We start from the raw sequence: 25,430 nt of genomic DNA on the forward strand, positions 1-25,430 counted from the left end.
ATATGAGTTGCTGTTCCTGCAACCTTCGGGTGGCATCATTGTGGCACTGCAGGAGGCCCATGATGGACATGTCATCTAGAGAATGGGAGGGGGAGTGGAAATGGTTTGCGACTGGGAGGTGCAGTTGTTTGTTGCGAACTGAGCGGAGGTGTTCTGCAAAGCGGTCCCCAAGCCTCCGCTTGGTTTCCCCAATGTAGAGGAAGCCGCACCGGGTACAGTGGATGCAGTATACCACATTGGCAGATGTGCAGGTGAACCTCTGCTTAATGTGGAATGTCATCTTGGGGCCTGGGATGGGGGTGAGGGAGGAGGTGTGGGGGCAAGTGTAGCACTTCCTGCGGTTGCAGGGGAAGGTGCCGGGTGTGGTGGGGTTGGAGGGCAGTGTGGAGCGAACAAGGGAGTCACGGAGAGAGTGGTCTCTCCGGAAAGCTGACAGGGGAGGGGATGGAAAAATGTCTTGGGTGGTGGGGTCGGATTGTAAATGGCGGAAGTGTCGGAGGATAATGCGTTGTATCCGGAGGTTTTGTTATCTAGGATAGTAAAATGTTGGGTATGCAGGATAGATTGATCTCAGTGGGATAATAGGTTGGCACAATATGGTGGACCGAAGGGCCTGTACTGTGCTGTACTGTCCTATGTTCTATGATCATGGCTCAACGTAGATGCATCTCATTCAATAACTACCCTTCACACCCATTGATTAGAGTTGTTGGTTACTGAACAGCCGTTCACTTGTAAATGCAGGGTGAATAAAGTCAGAAGTGAGTTCCTTCTTTAACCAGGTGTGTTTGGCTATTCTGCAGGGCCTCAACTGCCACCTGAGTAGCCATCACTCACCTGAACCTGGACTGTTGAGGTGTGATTTTAAAAACAAAGTGTTGACGAGATGTGGGTGTCACTGTCTACCATCCATTCCTAATTTCCCAGAGGGCGGTTAAGAACCCTGAAGTGGGATGTAGGCCAGACCAGGTAAGGATGAGAGATTTCCTTCCCTGAAGGGCATTAGTGAACCAGATGGGTTTTTATTACAATCATTGGTGGTTGCCACTAGACTAGCGCAGATTATTTTTATTGAATTCACATGTCTCCATCTGCCATGGTGGGATTCAACCCCAGATCATTAGCTCGATTTCTGGATTATTAGTCCAGTGATATTACCACCATTTGTACACAGTAAAACTTCACATGAATGGCAATGAAACAATATTCAGGTCTTCTCATTTTGGTGATGTTGGTGAGGGATAACTGTTAACCAGGAAAAAATGGATAACTGCTCTACCGTGTGAAATTGGTTTGTAGGATCTGTTAAGTCCATTGAAGAGGATAGACAGGACTTCAGTCTGACATCTTACCTGAAAGGTGGAACCTTCAATAGTGTAATACTTCCTCAGTGCTGCGTTGGAATGTCAGGTTAGAAAAGGCAGGCTTTAGAATGAGACTTGAACTCTCAAAGGCCTTGATGTCAAGGTGAATGTACCATCAACTGAGGTGGAAGGCAGTAGAAAGAATGCAGATTGGATTGAGAGCTGTGGAAGTCAGCAGCTAACTGGCTGAATCATGGAAGATGAAGGGTAATTGTTGAATGAGCAATGTCTCCATTAAAAGAAGTGACTCTTGTGTCATGGAGTTTGTCCAGGAGCGGGGAATGGGGATCACTGTGGTTGACCATGGCAGTTAATGATCTGGGGAGTTGATGACAACAAAGAAGAATGGCTTTACTAAATACTACCACAGCGGGAGTGGGCATAAATAGAGAATCAGCAGCCGAAGGATTGACAGACTTAGAGCTTAGTTATGAGAGGAAGCTGCTTAATGCATAGCTGAGGAAAGAGAACAGAACAGGTGGGAGAGCAACATTAATGGGAACAAGCAACTGAAAGTGACACAAAAGATAGATCTGAGCATTTTAGCAGAAAACACATTTAAATCGTCAGCAGATTGTGCAACAATGCTGTAAAAGGCAAGAAAGATCTTAAAGAAGTAACACTCCAGGGATATATAGGATATGTTCCAAGAGGGTAACTGCTATTGCAGATGATTCAGGCATGTTATTTAAAAAAGAAGTTTGGAGAAACACCCATGGAATAAAAACATTAAAATGAAAATAATCCTGGGGCAGATAGTTTTAGTGACCCACTATCTATGGCAAGAGGTGGCAAATTAATCTTTTGTAGAATCATGTAACACAGAAGGACATCACTTAATCTGTGCTAACTGCCTCTTCTCCTTACCCCATAAGGCAGCAGTGCTAACTATTGGGCCACTGAGTCACATTTAAAGTGGTTAAAGGGTTGATAGAATGGATATAGAAGCTTTTAGAGATTGTAGGTAAAGAAAATATAGCTGAATCTTTAAAGTTGGCCCTTTAAGGGGTGATGCCTAGAAGTATTTCTACAAAGAAAATCTGATACCTGTGCCCCCAGAAACTGGGAGACAGGAAATCAATTGGAAATTACAATTGGTTGACTTTGTAATGTCGGAGTGAAAAAAGACTGTGGTGTTCTTGTACACCAGTCGCTGAAACTAAGTATCAGTGATAATGGGAACTGCAGATGCTGGAGAATCCAAGATAACAAAGTATGGAGCTGGATGAACACAGCAGGCCAAACAGCATCTCAGGAGCACAAAAGCTGACGTTTCGGGCCTAGACCCTTCATCAGAGAGGGGGATGGGGAGAGGGAACTGGAATAAATAGGGAGAGAGGGGGAGGCAGACCGAAGATGGAGAGAAAAGAAGATAGGTGGAGAGGAGAGTAGAGGTGGGGAGGTAGGGAAGGGATAGGTCAGTCCAGGGAAGATGGACAGGTCAAGGAGGTGGGATGAGGTTAGTAGGTAGGAGATGGATGTGCAGCTTGGGGTGGGAGGAAGGGATGGGTGAGAGGAAGAACAGGTTAGGGAGGCAGAGACAGGCTGGGCTGGTTTTGGGATGCAGTGGGGGAAGGGGAGATTTTGAAGCTTGTGAAGTCCACATTGATACCATATGGCTGCAGGGTTCCCAAGCGGAATATGAGTTGCTGTTCCGGCAACCTTCGGGTGGCATCATTGTGGCACTGCAGGAGGCCCATGATGGACATGTCGTCTAAGGAATGGGAGGGGGAGTTGAAATGGTTCGCGACTGGGAGGTGCAGTTGTTTGTTGTGAACCGAACGGAGGTGTTCTGCGAAGTGGCCCCCAAGCCTCCGCTTGGTTTCCCCAATGAGGAGGAAGCCACACTGGGTGCAATGGATACAATATACCACATGAACAGAACAGGATAACATGCACCAGAGTTTAGAAAATTGAGGGGTGATCTTATAGAAACCCATCAAAATCTTTCATAACTAAACAGGGTAAATACAGAACCAGGGGTCAATGTTGAACAATCATTCGCAGGATGAGGGTGTTGCTGGCTAGGCCAACATTTATCACATATACCTCATTGCCCCATGGGCTGTCAAGAATCAACCCATAGTCACCTGTCGGCCAGACCAGGTAAGGAGGGCAGTTTCCTTTCCTATAGGACAAGAGTGAACCAGGTGGATTTTTCCTAATAGTTGACAATGGCTTCATTGATCATCATTCAACTCTTATTTCCAGGTTTTTGTTGAATTCAAATTCCACCATCTGCCATAACAAGATTCAAACCAGGATCCCAACAACATTATCTGGGCCTCTGGATTAACAGCCCAGCAATAATAGCACTAGGCCATTGCCTCACACTAAATGACATGCCATTTTGCACTGAGAAGAGTAGAAATGTCCTGAGCCTGTGGAATTCATTGCCACAGCAAGCAGTTGAAGCCTAAACATTGAATGTTTTCAAGAAGTAATTACTTGTAGCTCTTAGGCTTAAGGGCATCAAAGGATATGAAGAGAAAGGCAGGAACAGGAGACTGAGTTGGATGATCAACCTTGATCATATTGATTGGTGGAGCTGGCTTGAAGGGCCGAAGGGTCATATTGCTTCTCTTTCCTCTCTTTCTATGTATCAGTGTACACAAGTGAAGCAGCATTAAGATGTAGGTCTGCCATGATTTAAGTTAACAGTAGAATTGCATTTGAGGGGCCACATGGCCTTCTCCTGTTTTGATGTTCATTGGGAGGACGGGATAAGTAAAGATTGCCAACAGAGTGGAATGATTCCTTTGTACAGAAGGTATGGAATATCTGGAATAGGTCACAGAGGAGCAAGGGCCGTCAGAAAACTGACAATGTTATGAATACTGTATTTGTGACAGAGGAAGTATGGAAGAAGAAGTAGATTAGGAATCAGTGACCTTTGGAAATACCCTCATGATTTAAGTGGCCACTTCACATCCTACACAATCCGAGCCTCTTGATGATATTGGGAAATGTCAATTGTTGAGGCAGGCAAAAAGGGCATGTGAGTTGGTCCAGTACATTTTCTGGCATTGCCATTGACAACCATGATTGTCTGGAACAGGCTTGATTAGCAATGGGATTTAGGAAGAACTTCCTCAGGATTTCCTGAAATCTGCAGCAGGTTTCATGACCACCCCCTCTGTGATTGTTTTGGTTGTTGCTGCAAGAGTTAGTGTTACAAGAGGCTGACTGAGGGAGACAATATATGAGAGACCTACCTCATGGGAAGGGTGGGCCGTGGGGACACTGGCGGCTTTGGATCTCGTGGTATGCTGACCTCTGAATTGAAAGTTGTCAGTTCAAGCCCCACTTCAGAGGCTGATGTGCTTCAGGTGAGATGTTGTACTGAAACTCTGTTTGCCCTTAGAGGTGGATTGCAGACACCACACTGAAGAAAAATCTCAAAGATATCTCCATTGTCCTGGCCAACACCTAACCCCTCATGCAATATTTAATTGGATTAGTTGGCTGGATAGAGAGTTTGTAATGCAGAATAATGCCAACAGTGCAGGCTTTCTTCTTCTACTGACTGAGGCATTTGTGAAGCTCCTGCCTTCTCAACCTTGCCTGAAGTGTTGGGGCCATTAGGGTCAAGCACACCATCAATTGCCCCCTCTGATAAGACATTGGGACTATGGTGACCTTACTTCTGGCTGTTTTTGGGACCTCACTGTGCTGGTGATGTCGGACAGTGTGGGAGCCAAGCACACACCCTGTTGGTATTACTTACCATTCCAACTCAGTTGTTGAGCTAACAACTTCTCAACATCACCTGAAGTGTGGTGACCCTCAGGTTAAACTTACCATCTGTTGTCTCTCTCAAATGAGAGAGTAGCCCCTATGGTCCCCTGGGACAAAGGTGACCTTACTGTTTTACTGTGCTTAAAGTGGGTAAGTATTTCCTACATTACATAGCGATGAGACTTCAAATGCCATTCATTGACTACATGGGGCTTTGTACATCCTGGAGGCATGAAAACAGCCAGAATGCAGGTCTTTCTTTCATTGCTTTCTGCAGCTTCTCCTCGTTTTCTTTATGAAGCTGGGTGATACGAGGTTACCAGGGAGTGACTGATGAGCCGCATGAGATTTTATTCAGTTGAGGCTCTATTGTTTGCCCTGGGCCCCTGCCAGAACTCCATACAATGTCCCGTCATGTTAAAAACAAAAGTGGCTACGCACACAGAAGCTAACTACGCAAAGCGCTGACCAATTGGGGAACCTGTTCAGAGACAACAAAAGTGCTCTAACATTCCTAAATAGCGGCAGGCTACAGGCACAGGGTTGTAACAAAGCTGAGCGGGTTGTATGGGGTATGTGGGGTGAACAGAAGGGCTGGGCAGAGTTGCTTTCGAAGTCAATGTCTGCTGAATGCTGCCTTGCTTGATGGCAATCTTATTTCGCCAAGTAGCAAGACTCCTCTTAGACAATGGCATCGGCTAACAGCGACTCACTTTTGTTTTCACAAAACGGTTTCATGGTGACTTTGTAAACAGGAGCGCCAAGACCATCAGTCACACAAATGAGACACAATACAAAGAGATTATTCAGATTCTGAATTCCAAAACAAATTGACAGCTTCCTTCCTCCTAAGTGATTGTGGTTTTTGATTAGCAGTGGGAGATGGGGTGAGAGGTTCAAGGCAAGAAAAGCACAAGGTTTCTGAACGTGCAGCAATGTAATTAACTCGTCAAAGCACAAACATCGCCTGGAGTACGAACCTGGAGGGGAATTACTTGCCAGAGGGTGGAATAAACACCAGACAATCAACAAGTTGTAAACAGGAGCCTTGGTCCGTGATCCTTTTAGATCCGGCTGTGGACACGCAGAGCTCTGTGCCAAACACCCACTTGTGCTGTTATAACAAAGTGTAGAGCTGGATGAACACAGCAGGCCAAACAGCATCAGAGAAGCAGGAAAGATGATGTTTTGGGCCTAGAGCCTTCTTCAGAAAAGCACACCTGTGCTGTGACAAGTGTTACAACAGGCAGAATGCTGTCAGACCTGCTGGCTTTTTCTAGCATCCGCAGTTCTTTGGGGTTTTTTTGGCTCAGAATACTTCATCAGTGCTGATCAGAGAAACCTGGCACTTTCATGGAGAGGAAGACATGCATCTGAACTTCCACAGTGGGTTTGAGTGGCCTGCCATTGAAAGCCCAGGATCAATTGACATTCATGCCTCACAAATGCAAGAGAGCTGCTTCTTGACATTCATGGGGGCTAGTAGGAGAGAGAGACCATTCAGATCTTTGAGCTAGCTTCGCCATTCAATGCAACCATGCTGCTCGGCTGCTTTGGGAAGCGAGAAATGCAATTGCTTCGCCACTTGCGAAGATCTTTGCATCCTCGCTCTCCACTGGAGTCGTACCTGAGGACTGGAGAGAGGCAAATGTAATTCCTCTCTTCAAGAAAGGAAATAGGGAAATCCCCGGCAATTATAGACCGGTAAGTCTCACGTCTGTCGTCTGCAAGGTGTTAGAAAGGATTCTGAGGGATAAGATTTATGACCATCTGGAAGAGCATGGCTTGATCAAATACAGTCAACACGGCTTTGTGAGGGGTAGGTCATGCCTTACAAACCTTATCGAGTTTTTTGAGGATGTGACTAGTAAGGTTGATGAGGGTCAAGCTGTGGATGTGGTGTATATGGACTTCAGTAAGGCATTTGATAAGGTTCCCCATGGAAGGCTCATTCAGAAGGTCAGGAGGAATGGGATACAGGGGAACTTAGCTGCTTGGATACAGAATTGGCTGGCCAACAGAAGACAGCGAGTGGTAGTAGAAGGAAAATATTCTGCCTGGAAGTCAGTGGTGAGTGGGGTTCCACAGGGCTCTGTCCTTGGGCCTCTACTGTTTGTAATTTTTATTAATGACTTGGACGAGGGAATTGAAGGATGGGTCAGCAAGTTTGCAGACGACACAAAGGTCGGAGGTGTTGTTGACAGTGTAGAGGGCTGTTGTAGGCTGCAGCGGGACATTGACAGGATGCAGAGATGGGCTGAGCGGTGGCAGATGGAGTTCAACCTGGATAAATGCGAGGTGATGCATTTTGGAAGGTCGAATTTGAAAGCTGAGTACAGGATTAAGGATAGGATTCTTGGCAGCGTGGAGGAACAGAGGGATCTTGGTGTGCAGATACATAGATCCCTTAAAATGGCCACCCAAGTGGACAGGGTTGTTAAGAAAGCATATGGTGTTTTGGCTTTCATTAACAGGGGGATTGAGTTTAAGAGTCGTGAGATCTTGTTGCAGCTCTATAAAACTTTGGTTAGACCGCACTTGGAATACTGCGTCCAGTTCTGGTCGCCCTATTATAGGAAAGATGTGGATGCTTTGGAGAGGGTTCAGAGGAGGTTTACCAGGATGCTGCCTGGACTGGAGGGCTTATCTTATGAAGAGAGGTTGACTGAGCTCGGTCTCTTTTCATTGGAGAAAAGGAGGAGGAGAGGGGACCTAATTGAGGTATACAAGATAATGAGAGGCATAGATAGAGTTGATAGCCAGAGACTATTTCCCAGGGCAGAAATGGCTAGCACGAGGGGTCATAGTTTTAAGCTGGTTGGTGGAAAGTATCGAGGGGATGTCAGAGGCAGGTTCTTTACGCAGAGAGTTGTGAGAGCATGGAATGCGTTGCCAGCAGCAGTTGTGGAAGCAAGGTCATTGGGGTCATTTAAGAGACTGCTGGACATGCATATGGTCACAGAAATTTGAGGGTGCATCCATGAGGATCAATGGTCGGCACAACATTGTGGGCTGAAGGGCCTGTTCTGTGCTGTACTGTTCTATGTTCTATGTTCTATTCTCCATATCAATGTCATATTCCCACTTTCTCCCCACACCCCTTGACTCAATGACATTACCATTACTGGATTTCCCCTATCAAGATTCTCATGTGACAAAATACTTTGGCTACAAGGGCAGTTCTGAGGTAAATAATTGTCTCCTAAGTCTTCAGTACCTGTCAACACAGCACAAGGAAGGAGTGTGATGGAGTATGCCTCGCTTCCCTGGATGCAGCTTCAGTCACACTCATGAAGCTTGAGATCATCCAGGACGAAGCAGCTCGCTTGACTGGCACCACATCCACCATCTTCAACGTTCACTCCGTTCACTATCAGTGCACAGTGGCACAGTGTGTACCATCTACAAGATGGAAAAGTAATCTTCTTTAACAGTACCTTCCAAGCCCATGAACTCTACCATCTCGGATGTAAAAGGGCAGCAGATGCATGGGGACACTACCACCTGAATGCCCTCTCCAAGGTATTTGCCATCCTGACTTGAAACTTTGTCAAAATTGTGTTGAAATCCCTGGAACTTCCTTTCTAATTGTGCTGCACGTGTCCCTGCAGTCCACAGACTACAGTGGCCTAAGAAGTGACTTTCCACAATCTTCTCAAGGGAACTAGGATTGGGAACAAACACTAATCTTACCAATGATGCCCATATCCCAAGGACAAATGGACAAACAGAAGCAATTGACACAAAACCTGCTCCATTTGCTTCAATGTAAACTACATTGCTTTGAAATAAACTATAAGCAGACCTTTTTTGCTGGAATATTGGCCTACTTTCCTGAGCACTGAATTCTCCCAATATGGGGTGGCATGGTGGCTCAGTGGTTAGAACTACTGCCTCGCAGTGTCAGGGACCTGGGCTCGAGCCCAACTTTGGACGACTGTCTGTATGGAGATTATGCATTATCCCCGTGTCTTTCTCCAGGTGCTCTGGTTTCTTCCCACAGTTCAAAGATTGCAGGTTTGGGGGATTGGCCTCACTAAATTGCCCTATAGTGTTCATGGATGTGCAGGCTAGGATTAGATTCCTACAGTGTGGAAACAGGCCCTTCGGCCCAACAAGTCCACATTGCCCCTTGAAGCATCCCACCCAGACCCATCCCCCTATAACCCACACATCCCTGCACACTATGGGTAATTTAGCATGGCCGATCCACCCAGCCTGCGCATCTTTGGGCTGTGGGAGGAAACTGGAGCACCCGGAGGAAACCCACGCAGACACGGGGAGAATGTGCAAACTCCACACGGACAGTTGCCCGAGGCGGGAATCGAACCCGGGTCCCTGGTGCTCTGAGGCTGCAGTGCTAACCATTGAGCCACCGTGCTGCCTAACCACTGAGCCACCGTGCCACCATTAGCTATGGGAAATACAACATGTAGGGAGATGAGTCTGGGTGGAATGCTTTTTGAGGATTAATGTAGAGTTGATGGGCAGACTGACCTGCTTCCACAGTGTAGGGGTTCAATTATTCAGGAATCACCCCTCAATCACTCCTTTCTGGACTTGTTCCAGGGGTCTGATATCCATGGATCAAGTACTTGACATCAGTCTTGTGTAATATTGCAAAGTCAGTGGGCTGCATGCCTGCTTGTTATTCAATACATTGGAACTGCATACTGAAGGGCAAGCACAACTGGTCAGTGGTACAATATCTCCCAATTCACCTTGCACCCAAGGAAGATTGTTACTGTGTGGCCAAGGTTCTCGATAAATTGACGATTCAAGGCTATAGGCCCACTGCTGGCAAGTGGAATTAGTATAGATTAACTGTACCTTGGGAGGTACAGGCTCAATGGGCTGAAAGGGCCTCTTCTGTGCTGAATGATTCAATAAGATTACTGCATAAAAGAACACTAGTTTACTGCTTGACTCTTTATTCGGCCTGTTTTGTTTGGTATTTCTGTATCTGTAGTGTTGGAGTTTTAGTTTCCTAACACACTTACCTTTTGAGGGATAACTCACTTTCTTACATTAACCAACTCCTTCTTTACAAGGCTGGACAATTCCAGCCTGGGAATCCTATTCTCTCTTCCTGCTGCATGACCCATGCTATTTTTCGGTTATTGCCGATTTGAAGGCAATAAATCTCCTTTGGGACTGGTTACCTTAACCTGGGTTAAAGGTGGGACCAGAAAGGCCTCAAGCTTCAGGATTCAAGACAGATATCAGTTCTCAGCTAGCTGTGCTAAAGGCCATTGATGGATGAATAGATTTGCAAAATCCTCAGACGTTATGCCTTGGACACACAAGTAGGTAAGAGACCTGCTCATGCCCTGCCCTCCTCCTTCTGCAGTGAAATACCTTGCAAAATTTTGGCATCGACTATTCAGTCCCCATGTTTACATTCCAGTGACAATATCGACTGCAACATAATTGTTGTGCCTTGCTACTTGCATTGTGAATTTGCGACACCTACTTTGTCTCTGAAGCACGTAGGAACTAATTGAGTTTGTACAGAAATTGTATCTCCTTGTTGGTTGCTATAGGGGTCCTTCTGGTTTTCAGTGACCTAACCATTACACTATATGCCACCTGTAATTATAAGGTTAATTATACCATCAAGAAGGCTGTGAGTTCAATTGTCACAGTAAGCAACCTGAATGCAAAGTTCAAGGCTGACAGTGTTATGACTAGAGGCTGCTGCACTATTGGAAATGCCATCTTTGGATGACAAAATTCAATGAGATCTTGGCTTCTTTCTATTGCTCTGAATTGCAAGTCTTTATTTTTATGCCCTTACTTTCTTCCTGAGAATGTTTTGGGACACCCTGGGTGATGAAAGACTCTATATGAATACAGGTTCTTTCCTTTTTTTAACAATCTGACGTTCAACTAGAACATAGTCCTGACATGAGGACATTCAATGGATGTAATATATATTCTTTCCTATCATGGTCAAACATGCTTACTGAGCATTGTTGAGATTGTAGCCCCTAGTGCTCTGCCTGGAGGCAGGATCCTTTTGCAGAAGTTCAGCAACATGCTAAGATGTTTTGCAATGTATAGAGCAAGGGGACAGGCCCCAAGCCTACTTCAGTCAGAATGAAAGTTGGAATTTGTGCTGTTGCTGTCAATCTGACCTACAAGGGAGTCAAGTGAATAAAGAGGGCCTCCCGCATCTTGTCAGAATTATTACTAAAAAGGTGAAGCATTCATCCAATGAGGTGAAGACTTCTTGTGTCTGATCTGTTATAAGTTGGTATAAGCTAAAGATCTAAGTATGATATTGTATCTTTCTCATTGGCTTTTAGGCTGTGATAGAGTCATACAACAGACCCTTCAGTCCAACCAGTCCATGCAGACCATAATCCCAAACTAAACTAGCCCCACCTGTCTATGCTTGGCCCATATCCCCCCAAACCTTTCTTATTCATATATTATTTCAGTGTCTTTTAAACATTGTAACAATAGATGTATCTACTACTTCATTTGGAAGTTCATTCCACAGATGAACTTTGTGTAAAAAAACTTGCCCCTCATGTCCTTTTTAAAACATTTTCCTCTCACCATAAAAATATGCCCCCGAGTTTTGAACTCCCTCACCCTTGGGAAAAGATCCTTGTTATTCACCTTATCTATGCCTTTCATGATTTTATAAACCTTAATAAGGTCACCTTCAACCTCCTACACTCCAGTGAAAAAAGTCCAAGTCTTTCCAGTCTATTTTTACATCTCATTCCTGGCAAACATACTGGTAAATTTTTTCTGAGCCCTCCGCAGCTTGATAATATCCTTTTTATACAGAGTGACCAGAACAAGCCTCACTAATGACCCCTACACCCGAAATGTGACTTCCCAATTCCCATATTGTCGTCATACTTCATAGCTGAAGTCATACATAAATAATCTATTTGCTTAGAAACTTTGAGACTTGTTGCAGAGTAATATATTTTGTTTTAGAATTTAAATGTGACCGTTCAAATGCTTTTGATTTTGCTGTGTGCCAATAAAGAAGCTGTTGGGAAATGATAGGTTGGAATTGCAGGAATTCAGAGGTTTTGGAGGATGGAAGGAATAAGGAAGGTGAGGAGTGAAGCAATGAAGAGATGGAAAACTGAATCAGACATTTCAATATTCCTCCAGCCCCTCAACTTTTATAGCTCCAGTGAGAATTCAATGAGTAACCTTATTTCATTAAACACTGTCTCGGCTGACAATCTTCGTATTGTTATGAATTGGAAACAATGGAGTCTAATACAGTCTAGAATAATCACAAGAGTACCCAGATGGCACTGGACAGAGTTCTAAAAGCAACTCACCAGCCCTATTCTTCATAGGCATTGCACCTGTGTAAAATTGCATTTCTTTAACGCCCAGTTTCCTACCTTCACAGTGACGCACTCCATCTCCTGTGAAGCCTGCATTACAGTAGCATCCGAGTTTCCCACCCATCATTTTGCAGGTGGCATTCTTGTTGCACACATTGCTGTTGCAGTTCTTGTCACTGTCATGGTGGGAGCTTGGTGACAGAGAGCACAGATCCAGCAGACTGGACAGCCACACTGTGGACAAAAACAACATGATAGATGAAGGACACTAAACCCAACATCAAAGGGTCCAATTCAAGTGATGACTGAATTTCTTCATCGTGTCTTGAAGCGTGGGACACAAATGTAAACTGTTTTTGCCTCTCCATCAAAGATCCACTGTAATTCTGTGCGCCAGTCAGAATAACGTAGCTCGTTAGGAGGCCATTCAGTCTACTCAATGGGTGGAATGTTACTATCTCTGCTGCAGTATGAGTAATTGTGCGATAGCAGGAAAATCAGAAAAGAATGAATTCTCCAATTCTCACTGTTGAGAAATATTTTTCTGATGGTTCCCACTCAAGCCTTAAAGGGTGACTGTATAAACTCACTGCTGAGTAGTGACTGCCTTATTTTGAAGAAAATTTTGAGGAAGTGAAGCTGCTTTTCACCTGTACGTCTTCCAGCCTTGTGTATTGTATTCGCTGCACCAATGCGGCCTACTCTACCCTCTGACAGCAGAGGTGCTCAAATTCCTGACAAGTAAATCCGAGCAGGTACTCTCCTTTACAAAATGCAGACTGGGTGACCGTTTTATAGAATATTTCCTGTCTGTGCGCAAGCATGACCCTAACCTTCTCGTAGCAAATTATTTTAACGCAGTGTCCTGCTCACACACTCACCTGTGTGTCCCTGGCATGCTGTAGTGCTCCATGTGAATCCCAGTGCAAACTGGAGGAACAACATCTCATCTCCAGTCTAGGAACTTTACAACCTTCTGGTCTTAATACTGAGTTCAACACCTTCAGATTGTAAACCCACTCCCATTCCTTTCCTTTCTTTAAGCTTTGCTGGTTACATTCTCTGTCACCATGTCCTCTCTCCCCTCACCACCAACCCCCACCCCCAAGCCATGCGGACTATCTGCTCCTTTCCATCCTGGCAGTTAGACACACTATTGTTCTGCCATTCTCACATTCTGATCGCTTAATCTGAACTATCAACATCCTTTCCTCCCCCACAACTCCAAACCACCCCGCAACTGTAGCATAAATACTGCCCCCTTCACGTTTTATGTTAGCTTTGATGAAGACTTGAAACATTAGCTTGCTCTCTCTCCATGGATGCTGCCTGCCCTGCTGTGATCTCCAGCATTTTGTTTTCCCTTATTCATTCACAGGATGACGGCATTTATTGCCCCATCCCTAACTGCTCAGCAGGCAGTTAACAGTCAATCTCAGTGCTACGAGTCTGGAGTCACATGTAGGCCAGACCAGGTAAGGATGGCAGTTTCCTTCCCTAAAGGGCATTGGTGAGCTGGATGGGTTTTTCCTGACAATTGATTCATGGTCATCAGTAGGTTCTTAAATTCAGATATTTATAGAATTCATATCCCATGGGGGGATTTGAACCTAGGTTGTCAGAACATTATCAGGATTGAGAGTCCTGCGATAATACCACTAGATCATTACCTCCCCTGTTATTTTGTTATTTCCAGTAGCTTATTTCTATGTATTTGCCGAAATGATTGTAATGAGGTCAACAAAATGGGTGTCATAGAATATGATTTCCCTGATTGGGGCTGTTAACCTGGTCCAATCAGGGACCCCTGGCTGACAGATATAAATAGGCGTGTCAGAGCTTCTGTTCACTCTGAGAACTGGCTCTGCAGGAGCTGGATTAGTATCAAGGACTGTCCATGTGTAAATAAAGGGTGTCTTTGTGGCAGGACATGGGACTCTGTAGAGTTATTTCATTTGCAACTTACTAAAGCCTCAAGTCACCTTATTACATGTAACTTACCACTCTCCTCTCCTTCATTGAGAAAATGGACCAGAAGACCATCAGATATATGAGTAGGAGTAGGCCATTCAACCTATTGAGTTGGCTATGCCATTCAGTGAGATCATGCCTGATTTGATAATGCTTAACTCCACTTTCCTGCTTCTTCTGCAGAACCCTTGATTCCCTTACTGATTAAAAGTCTATCTCATACTTCATGATCCAGCCTTGACAGCCCTCTGCAGTAGAGAGTTTCATGGATTCACGACCCTCTGGCAGAAGAGGGACACAAATTCCTGAGAGGTAATTCTGAGCAGGTACCTAATAGCTGTTGTATCAGAGATAATGGGAACTGCAGATGCTGGAGAATCCAAGATAATAAAGTGTGAAGCTGCAGGCCACAGAACACAGCAGGCCAAGCAACATCTCAGCAGCACAAAAGCTGACGTTTCGGGCCTAAAGAAAGGTCGAGGCCTGAAACGTCAGCTTTTATAGAACACAGAACATAGAAAAGTACAGCACAGTACAGGCCCTTCGGCCCACGATGTTGTGCCGTGGAATAATCCTAATCCAAAAATAAAATAACCTAGAGATAATGGGAACTGCAGATGCTGGAGATTCCAAGATAATAAAATGTGAGGCTGGATGAACACAGCAGGCCAAACAGCATCTCAGGAGCACAAAAGCTGACGTTTCGGGCCTAGACCCTTCATCAGAGAGGGGGATGGGGGAGGGAACTGGAATAAATAGGGAGAGAGGGGGAGGCGGACCGAAGATGGAGAGTAAAGAAGATAGGTGGAGAGGGTGTAGGTGGGGAGGTAGGGAGGGGATAGGTCAGTCCAGGGAAGACGGACAGGTCAAGGAGGTGGGATGAGGTTAGTAGGTAGCTGGGGATGCGGCTTGGGGTGGGAGGAAGGGATGGGTGAGAGGAAGAACCGGTTAGGGAGGCAGAGACAGGTTGGACTGGTTTTGGGATGCAGTGGGTGGGGGGGAAGAGCTTGGCTGGTTGTGTGGTGCAGTGGGGGGAGGGGATGAACTGGGCTGGTTTAGGGATGCAGTGGGGGAAGGGGAGATTTTGAAACTGGTGAAGTCCACATTGATACCATATGGCTGCAGGGTTCCCAGGCGGAATATGAGTTGCTGTTCCTGCAACCTTCGGGTGGCATCATTGTGGCAGTGCAGGAGGCCCATGATGGACATGTCATCAAGAGAATGGGAGGGGGAGTGGAAATGGTTTGCGACTGGGAGGTGCAGTTGTTTGTTGCGAACTGAGCGGAGGTGTTCTGCAAAGCGGTCCCCAAGCCTCCGCTTGGACTTCACCAGTTTCAAAATCTCCCCTTCCCCCACTGCATCCCTAAACCAGCCCAGTTCATCCCCTCCCCCCACTGCACCACACAACCAGCCAAGCTCTTCCCCCCCACCCACTGCATCCCAAAACCAGTCCAACCTGTCTCTGCCTCCCTAACCGGTTCTTCCTCTCACCCATCCCTTCCTCCCACCCCAAGCCGCACCCCCAGCTACCTACTAACCTCATCCCACCTCCTTGACCTGTCCGTCTTCCCTGGACTGACCTATCCCCTCCCTACCTCCCCACCTACACCCTCTCCACCTATCTTCTTTACTCTCCATCTTCGGTCCGCCTCCCCCTCTCTCCCTATTTATTCCAGTTCCCTCCCCCCATCCCCCTCTCTGATGAAGGGTCTAGGCCCGAAACGTCAGCTTTTGTGCTCCTGAGATGCTGTTTGGCCTGCTGTGTTCATAAAATAACCTAACCTATATTCCCTTCAATTCACTGCTGTCCATGTGCATGTCCAGCAGTCGCTTAAATTTCACTAATGACTGTTTCCATGACTACCACTGGCAAAGTATTCCATGTCCTCACAACTCTCTTGGTGAAGAACCTCCCTCTGACGTCTCCTCTATAGCTTCCTCCTAACACCTTAAAACTATGACCTCTTGTGGCTGTCAATCCTGCCCTGGGGAAAAGTCTCTGGATATCGACTCTATCCATGCCTCTCATTACCTTGTACGTCTCGATCAGGTCACCTCTCTTCCTCCTTCTCTCCAGAGAGAAAAGTCCGAGCTCAGTCAACCCCTCCTCGTAAGACAAGCCCTCCAGTCCAGGCAGCATCCTGGTAAACCTCCTTTGCACCCTCTCCAAAACCTCCACATCTTTCCTATAATAGGGTGACCAGAACTGGATGCAATATTCAAGTGTTGTCTCACCAGGGTTTTGTAGAGCTGCAGCATAACCTCACGGCTCTTAAACTCGATCCCCCTATTAATGAAAGCCAAAACACCATATGCTTTCTTAACAATCTTAGCCACCTGGGTGGCAACTTTGAGGGAGCTATGCACTTGAACACCAAGATCCTGCTGTTCCTCCACACTGCCGAGAATCCTGCCTTTAATCCGATATTCAGCATTTAAGTTCGACCTCCCAAAATGCATCACTTTGCATTTATCCAGGTTGAACTCCATCTGCCATTTCTCAGCCCAGCTCTGCATACTGTCAATGTCTCGCTGATGCCTGCAATAGCCCTCGATACTGTCAACGGCACCTCCAGCCTTTGTGTCATCAGCAAACATACTAACCCACCCCTCAACCTCCTCATCCAAGTCATTTATAAAAACTACAAAGAGCAGAGGCCCAAGAACAGACCCCTGTGGGACACCACTCAGCACTGACCTCCAGGCAGAATACTTACCATCTACAACCACTCTCTGCCTTCTGTCAGCCAACCAATTCTGAATCCAGACAGCCAAATAACCCTGTATCCTATACCTCCTGACTTTATGAATGAGCCTGCCGTGGGGACCCACCCTCCTGCAAAAGTTCCATCCCCTATTCCCAATTCCTCTGCCTCCACCGCATCTGCTCCCAGGATGAGGCATTCCACTCCCGCACATCCCAGATGTCCAAGTTCTTCAAGGACAGCAACTTTCCCCACGCAGAGGTCGAGAACGCCCTTGACCGCATCTCCCGCATTTCCCGCAAAACATCCCTCACACCCCGCCCCCACCACAACCGCCCCAAGAGGATCCCCCTCGTTCTCACACACCACTTCACCAACGTCTGGATACAACGCATCATCCTCCGACACTTCCGCCATCTACAATTCAAACCTACCACCCAAAACATTTTTCCATCCCCACCCTTGTCTGCCTTCCGGAGAGACCACTCTCTCCGTGACTCCCTTGATCGCTCCACGCTCCCCTCCAACCCCACCGCTCCCGGTACCTTCCCCTGCAACCGCAGGAAGTGCTACACTTGCCCCCACACCTCCTCCCTCACCCCCATCCCAGGCCCCAAGATGACTTTCCACATTGAGCAGAGGTTCACCTGCACATCTGCCAATGTGGTATACTGTATCCATTGTACCCGGTGTGGCTTCCTCTATATTGGGGAAACCAAGTGGAGGCTTGGGGACTGCTTTGCAGAACACCTCTGCTCGGTTCTCAATAAACAACTGCACCTCCCAGTCGCGAACCATTTTAACTCTCTCTCCCGTTCTTTCGACGACATGTCCGTCATGGGCCTCCTGCAGTGCCACAAGGATGCCACCCGAAGGTTGCAGGAACAGCAACTCATATTCCGCTTGGGAACCCTGCAGCCCAATGTTATCAATGTGGACTTCACCAGCTTCAAAATTTTCCCTTCCCCCACTGCATCCCAAAACCAGCCCAGTTTGTCTCCTCCCCCGACTGCATCACACAACCAGCCCAGCTCATCCCCATCCCCCACTGCATCCCAAAACCAGCCCAGCCTGTCTGTGCCTCCCTAACCTGTTCTTCCTCTCACCCATTCCTTCCTCCCACCTCAAGCCGCACCTCCATTTCCTACATACTAACCTCATCCCGCCTCCTTGACCTAGATAGATCCTCCTCAACACTTTGTCCATGTAAGAGGGTATTGGTGAGTCAGCAAACCTACCACATTATCGTACTTGCTCTCAGGCTAGTTCAGAGACCATTTTAAACCCTTCAACACCTCCTCCAAAGCCCAGTGATACCCAGGAATTGCATCCTTCTGCTAGGTCATTTTGCACACAAGGGCATAAATATATTTCATTGAATCCCTACTGTGTGGAAGCAGGCTATTTGGCCTACTGAATCCACACTGACCATGCCAAGACCTTCCCACCCAGAACCAGACCGCTACACTCTCCCTGTAATCCCTAATTTTCCTCATGGCCAAACCACGTAACCAATACATATTTGATAGGAAACCAGAGGAGACCCACGCAGACACAGGGAGAATATGCAAACACTGAACACACAGTAACCTGAGGCTGGAATTGAACCCGGGTCCCTGGCGCTGTGAGGCTGCAGTGCTAACCACTGAGCCACTGTGCCACGCTTTCATGCAGCCAAATGGAATGCATCTCATTGAAGCATATGATAAAGGGGATTGGCAAAATAGATACAGTGAAGGTATTTTCTCATGTGGGGCAATATTGATAAGGGGTGGCAGATAAAACATGGAGGTGAGAAGGAATTTGCCCTCTCCCCAAGGGCCATAAATCTGTGGAATATGCTCTCCCAGAGTGTGGTGCATGCTGGAACATTGAGTGAGTTTGTGGAGAGAGACAGATTATTAATTAATAACGGGTTGAAGGGCTATGGAGAGTGGGCAGGGAAGTGGAGTTGAAGCCAAGATGAGATCAACCACATCTGATTGGAGGGTGGAATGAGATCCAGGATTTGAATGGCCTACTCCTGCTCTTAACCCTATGTTCTTCATGCTCTTGGTGTTTTCGCCAATTTCGGAATTTTAACAATAAATTCACTCATGAGATGTGGGTGTCTCTGGCTGGGCCAGCATTCATTGTCTGTCCCAAATATCCATGTGGCTTGCATTGCTTTGAAAGCACACAGGGTTTTCAATGTTCAGTTACGTGCTGCCAGTCACTGTGTCTCCTAGAGGGAGAGGCAGGCACTTGTCATTGGTGAGAAACACTGAAAAGCCAAGGAGTAGGTCTTAAATCTACTTTCAGGTTTATCGAGTCTCTGACCTTTGAGGCTTGGCTGCCAACTCTGGAGCCACATGCCGAGGGAAGTTAGGGGCCTGTGGGCTTTTCACACATCTGATCTCCTTGTGCAAAACCAAGAGCCAAAGCTTGACAAATGCAGGAACAAGACCTGACCCCACGGAGACCTGACGCCCATGAGGCCCGACCACTAGACCCATCTGGAATGCTCAAGGTTGTGACTGGTGTTCAGGGCCTCATCAGGAGCAGACTTCCCTCACCGATGCCTGGGATTGACTATGAGCAACAACCTACCCAGGAAACGTGGGAGATGCGCTGGAGCTCAGGTGAGACTAGTTTCCCTCGCCTGTATACTCCTGGCAAATGCCCAAGCTACTCAGAACAAAATGGATGACCTTAAAGCTAGACTGACTTTCCAAAGGGAATTGAGTGACTGCAGTGTGCTCTGTTTTACAGAGACATGGCTCACTCTTGCAACACCTGTCTCCAAAAGGATCACTTGGCATCCTTGGGCAAAGCAAGGAGCAGTACCCCTCTGCTTCATAGTCGACACCTCCTGGTGCTCAGATGTGGTGATCCTGGTGAGGTACTGCTGTCCAGACCTAGAATCTAACAGCAAAACAAAATCCCTACTACATGCTGTGTGAGTTCATCTCCGCTGTCCTGCTAACAGTTTACATCCCACCCAGTGCGGAATCGAAGAGTACACTTGACAAAGTATACAACGCTACGAACAGTCTTTAGACAGAATACTCTGCTCATTGTAACCGTTAACTTCAACCGGGCCAACCTCAAGAGGGAACTCCCAAAATACCATGAATATGTATCCTGTCTCAACATGCTTGACCATTGCTATACAACCATCAAAGAGCCCTACCGCTCTGTCCCACCATCCACATTTTGGAAAATCAGTTCACAACACTGTGTTCCTCCACCTGGCTTAGAAAACAGAAACTCAAGCACGAGGACTGAATACAGAATGTAGTGCAGTGTGAGTCTGAGGTGAAAGATGGACTTCTGCAGGAGTTCAGCTTAGAGTCAGTGGACTGGTCCGTATTCAAAAACTTTGCAGTCACCCTGAATGATTGTGCCACTACTTTTATAGATTTCATTGCTAAGTGTATAGAAGACTGTGTGCTGAAAAAGTTAATCCGAATGTTCCCCAACTGGAAACCATGCGAGAGATCGAGACCTTCCTAAAGTGGAGGTCTGAGGCGTACAAGTCCGGTGATCCTGACGTACACAGGAAATCCATATATGACCTTTGAAAGGCCAAGAGACAACACCAAACTGGAGACTCAGACCAACTACATGAACACCTGTTGTTTGTGGCAAGGCTTAGATGAAATAAGGGGCTACAAGGCAAAGTCAAAAAGAATCATGGGCAGCAGTACATCCCTAGCCAATTAGCTCAATGCACTCACTTTGAACAAACGGTCAATAAAACATTGTCACCTGTCCCAACAGCCTTGGATTCACCTGTACCCATGGTCACTATGCAGACATTACATCATCTTTCATAGAATCCCAATAAGTCCACACCGACACTTGGAGTATCCCACCCAGACCTCCTAATCTACACATCCCAGAACACAATGTGAAATTTAAGCATGGCCAATCCACCCAGCCTGGGCATCTTTGGACTGTGGGAGGAAACCGGAGCTCCCGAGGGAAACCCACGCAGACACGGGGAGAATGTGCAAACTCCACACAGATGGTCGCCCGAGGTTGGAATCAAACGCGAGTCCCTAGTGCTGTGACGCAACTGTGCTAACCACTGAGTCGCCATGCTGCCCCACAGGGGGTTGACAGGGAAACCATTGAAAGCGATTGGCCCGGATGGAGTGCCTGTATGGGCCAGCTGGTGGGAATATTTGCTGACATCTTTAACCTCTCCTTACTACAATTTGAAGTCTCCACCTGCTTCACATAAATCACTAAGCTCCTGGTGCCAAAGAAAAACCATACAGCATACTTCAATGACCACTGCTCAGTGGGTCTGAACTCCATAAGTTTGAAGTGCTTCAGGAGGTTAGTCATGGCTCACATCAAATCCAGCCTACTGGATTGCCATGATCTTTTGCAATTTGCCTAACGTCATAATAGGTCCACGGCAGATGCCATCTCCCTGACCCCACACTTATCCCTGGAACATTGACTACAGTTCTGCCTTCAACGCCATAATCCCAAATAAACTCATCTCTAAACTCTGAGATCTTGAACTTGGCTGTCCACTCTTTAACTGGATCTTCGGCTTCCTGACACGTAGACCGCAATCATTGAGAATAGGCAACAAAACCTCTTCCACCATAATCCTCAACAATTGTACTCTGATGTTACCCAAGCCCCTACTCTCCTTCTTGTGCACTGACAACTGTGTGGCCAAATTCCAGAACAACTCCTTCATTGGAGATGGGTGCTAGCAATTATTGCTTGTTCTTAATTGCCCAGAGGGAAGCTAAAGTCAATGACATTGCTGTACATGTAGGCCAGACCAGGCAAAGATGGCAGATTCCTTCCCTAAAGAACATCAGTGAAGCAAATGTGTTTTTCCAACAATCAACATCAGTTTCACAATCATCAGTAGGCTCTTAATTCCAGATTTCTTTTCCAAATCAGATCCAAATTCCACCGTCTGCCGCAGCAGCATTCCAACCCCAGTCCCCAGTATTACCTGTCTCTCAGAATTAAGAGACTAGTGGTAATACTTCTAGGTCACCATGCCTCCTCTCAGTGGGTTGGATATATTGCTGATACCAAATTTCTCTGCTTGACTACGTAACAACATACATTGCAGTCCAAAAGCAATTCATATGGAATCATAAAGTCATACAACATGGAAACAGACCCTTTGGCCCAACTTGTGCATACTGACCAGATACCCCAATCTGACCTAGTCCCATTTGCCAGCATTTGGCCCAAATCCCTCTAAACCCTTCCAGTTCATTTACCTGTCCAGATGCCTTTTAAGTGTTGTAATTGTACAAACCTCCACCATATCCTCTGCTGGCTTCTTCCACATATGCATTGCCCTCTGCATCATAAAGTTCTCCCTCAGGTCCTCTTTACATCTTTCTTGTCTCACCCTAAACACTATGCGCTCTAGTTTAGGACTCCCCCTGAGAAGCATGTATCACTAATTAATGGAACACAATGAGGTGTTATCAGGCAATATCTTATTTCTCCATTGGGGGAACAATTCTCAATTTATTCAAGATTAGAACCCACAGAATTTGAAAGAAGTCAAAGAATTGTAAAATGAATGAGGCATAAAATAAGCAGATAAACCAATCCCTTCAGTTTTCCCAATGGGTAGGTTAGGATATACATTAAGTTTCTCGCACAGAAGGTGGGACAGTTGAGGAATAGATTTATCTGCCTTCATAAGAAGGAGGAACAGGAACAGTTTCTCTCTATCTCCTCTGTCCAGACACCTCATGATTTTGATGACCTCTGTCAGACTGTCCCTCAGGTTCTCCTCTCCAAGGAGGGATTCTCAACCCTGTTTATTAATTTTCAAGAAGAGTGAAACCGATCTCAAAACATTGACTCTGGTTCTCTTTTCAAACAGATGTTGTCAGATCTGCTGAGATTCTTCAGCGTTCATTGCCATTGCTCCATCTGCCTTCTGTTGGTTGGCTCTCTCTTTTCTGAGTTACAAGTTTCTGGGTTCAAGTCTTGCTCCAGCAAACAAACCCTGAGTTGAAATTGCAATGGAATATTTGATGGGATGTTGGCCTGTCTGAAGGACTAGACTAAACCTTCACCTGCTGTCATGGGTGGATGTGAAAGGTTGTGTGGCATTATCTTGAAGAAGAGGAGGGAGTTCTTTCATAATCCTGATTCTAAACTTTAAACACTACATAATCTGATCATTTTCATGTTGCTGATTGGGGGCATCTTTCTCTTTGCTGATTAACAACACTTAAAAAGTAATTAATCGGTTGCAAAATGCTTTGAGATTCCCAGTTGCCTTGGATAGCATAAAATAAACACAAGTTAATTCTTTTCTAAAGCAGAAATAGAAATTACTGGTGAAACTCACCAGCATCCTCCGTTCGATGTGTTATTCTATTTTTTTCTCCTAACCCAGGAACACTGAAGCCAGTTGTTGTATTCCAAGAATTCTTTTAGCAGTGACTGAACGGTCCAACTTGGGACTTCTTTTATTCATGGGATGAGGGCATTACCAACTATGCAGGATTTATTGCCCATCCCTAATTGCTCAGAAAGCAGTTCGATGTCAACCACATTGCTGTGGGTCTGGAGTCCTCATGTAGGCCTGAGCATATAAGGAAGGCAGTTTTCTCCTGTAAAGGGCATGAGTGAAACAGATGGGGTTTCCCTGACAATTGGCAATGGATTTTGGAGGCTTAATTCCAGAGTTCTGTTGAATTCAAATTCCACCGTCTGCCTTGACAGAATTTGAACCTGGGTCCCCAGAGCATTATCTGGGTCTCTGGATTAATAGTCCGGTGATAATACTCCTAGGCTATCACCTCCCCGTTAGTCAATACCAGTCCTCTTTTCCACTTCAGTTCTCCAGAACTAGACCAGCCTCCACTGCTCAATCTTGTTTCCATTCAACATTTTTTTCCCCTCATTCATCAAAGGGTAGCTCTTCTGAGCTGTAAGTTGGAGTGAGTCCAGGAACCCTTGCCAAGCCCAGATGCTGTGGTGCGGATTTAGGAGAGTGGATTAAAGCCACTGAGAGAAATTAATGTCCAACAATGAGGAAGACAGATGTACTTTGTGATCACGGAGAACACCCAGTGTACAGGAACAGAAATATTTTATCAAAACAAGAAGAACGTCCAAACAAGCCAACACCTTCCCAATAGATCAACCCTCTTGATCCTGGCATCTCTTAATCCCTTCTTTTCAGAAATGTTTTCAATTGTTTGTGGAAAATGGTCACATTATTTGCTTCAATACCCTTCCCTGTTAACTGATTCTGAAACTCTGACAGTCTTTCCAAAGAAATATTGTGCCTGTCTTCAACTTTTGTGAGATTCCTCATTTTAGCTCATCTCCATTGAGTTTTAAACCCTCTGGGATGCTACCTTTTCTCGATGGATCATTTTCATGAATTTATTTCCTAAGCTTAAAAATATCAATTTCAATAGCTAATTCTCCTTTTTATTCCAAATAATCTCCCTTGTTATTATGTGCATGTAACAGAATATGTAAGTTAGAAAGAAAGTGCATTGTTTACTTGCCATTCATTCCCTTTGGCACATCACAAAGCACTTTACAACCTATTATCATTGAAATGTAGAAGCTCGGAGAAGGAAGAGGTCATTAGGCCCTTTGGTTCTCCAGAGTCCTGCAATGTGACCATGGCTGACTTTCTATCTCAATGCCATATTCTCACTTTTCATCCAAACCCTTTGATAGTTGTCATATCAAAAAAAATCCAACTCCTTTTTGAATATACTCACATCCTTCTGTTGTAGTGAATTCCACAGACTGAGCACCCTCTGAGTGAAGAAATGGTTCCTCAGCTTAGCTCTAAATGGCCTACCCAACAACCTAAGACCACAAACACTTCCATCTAGAAGGACAAGGGTAGCAGATATATGAGAACACCAGTGTCTTCAAAATCTCCTCGAAGCCACTCACCATCCTGAACTGGAAATATTTTGACTTTCCTTTGCCATCACTGGGTCAAGATCCTGGAATTACCTCTCTAATGGCTTTGCAGAGGTTCAAGAAGACAGCCCACCCCCTCTTCTCAAGGGCAGCTAGGGATGGGCAATAAATGCTGGCCAGCCAGTGATGCCCACATCCCACAAAAATGAATAAATTAAAATACAAAGTCTGTGACTTCTGGTTCTGGACTCTCTGTTCAGTGGAAACATCCTCCCTGCATCTAGCCTCTCCACACCTGCTAGAGTTTTACATGTTTCAATCAGATCCCCTCTCACCCTTCTAAACTCTTACTGAACTAACCTCTAATTAGCTAATTAGGTTCTTCGCCTGACGAAGTAGCAGCGCTCCAAAAGCTTGTGATTTTAAATAAGCCTGTTGGA

At 45.9% G+C, this 25,430-nt stretch overlaps 1 protein-coding gene across 1 annotated transcript in view; it reads right to left on the reverse strand.

Moving 5' to 3' along the window:
- adgrl4 (adhesion G protein-coupled receptor L4) overlaps nt 1-25,430 on the reverse strand; it is a 129,336-nt gene that overhangs the window by 101,219 nt on the left and 2,687 nt on the right. Inside the window, exon 2 of the mRNA XM_048540025.1 lies at nt 12,485-12,661. Coding sequence (XP_048395982.1) covers nt 12,485-12,661 — 177 coding nt within the window. The remainder of the gene's footprint in view (nt 1-12,484; nt 12,662-25,430) is intronic.

Source organism: Stegostoma tigrinum, chromosome 8, assembly GCF_030684315.1.
Source record: "Stegostoma tigrinum isolate sSteTig4 chromosome 8, sSteTig4.hap1, whole genome shotgun sequence".
NCBI lineage: Eukaryota > Metazoa > Chordata > Chondrichthyes > Orectolobiformes > Stegostomatidae > Stegostoma > Stegostoma tigrinum.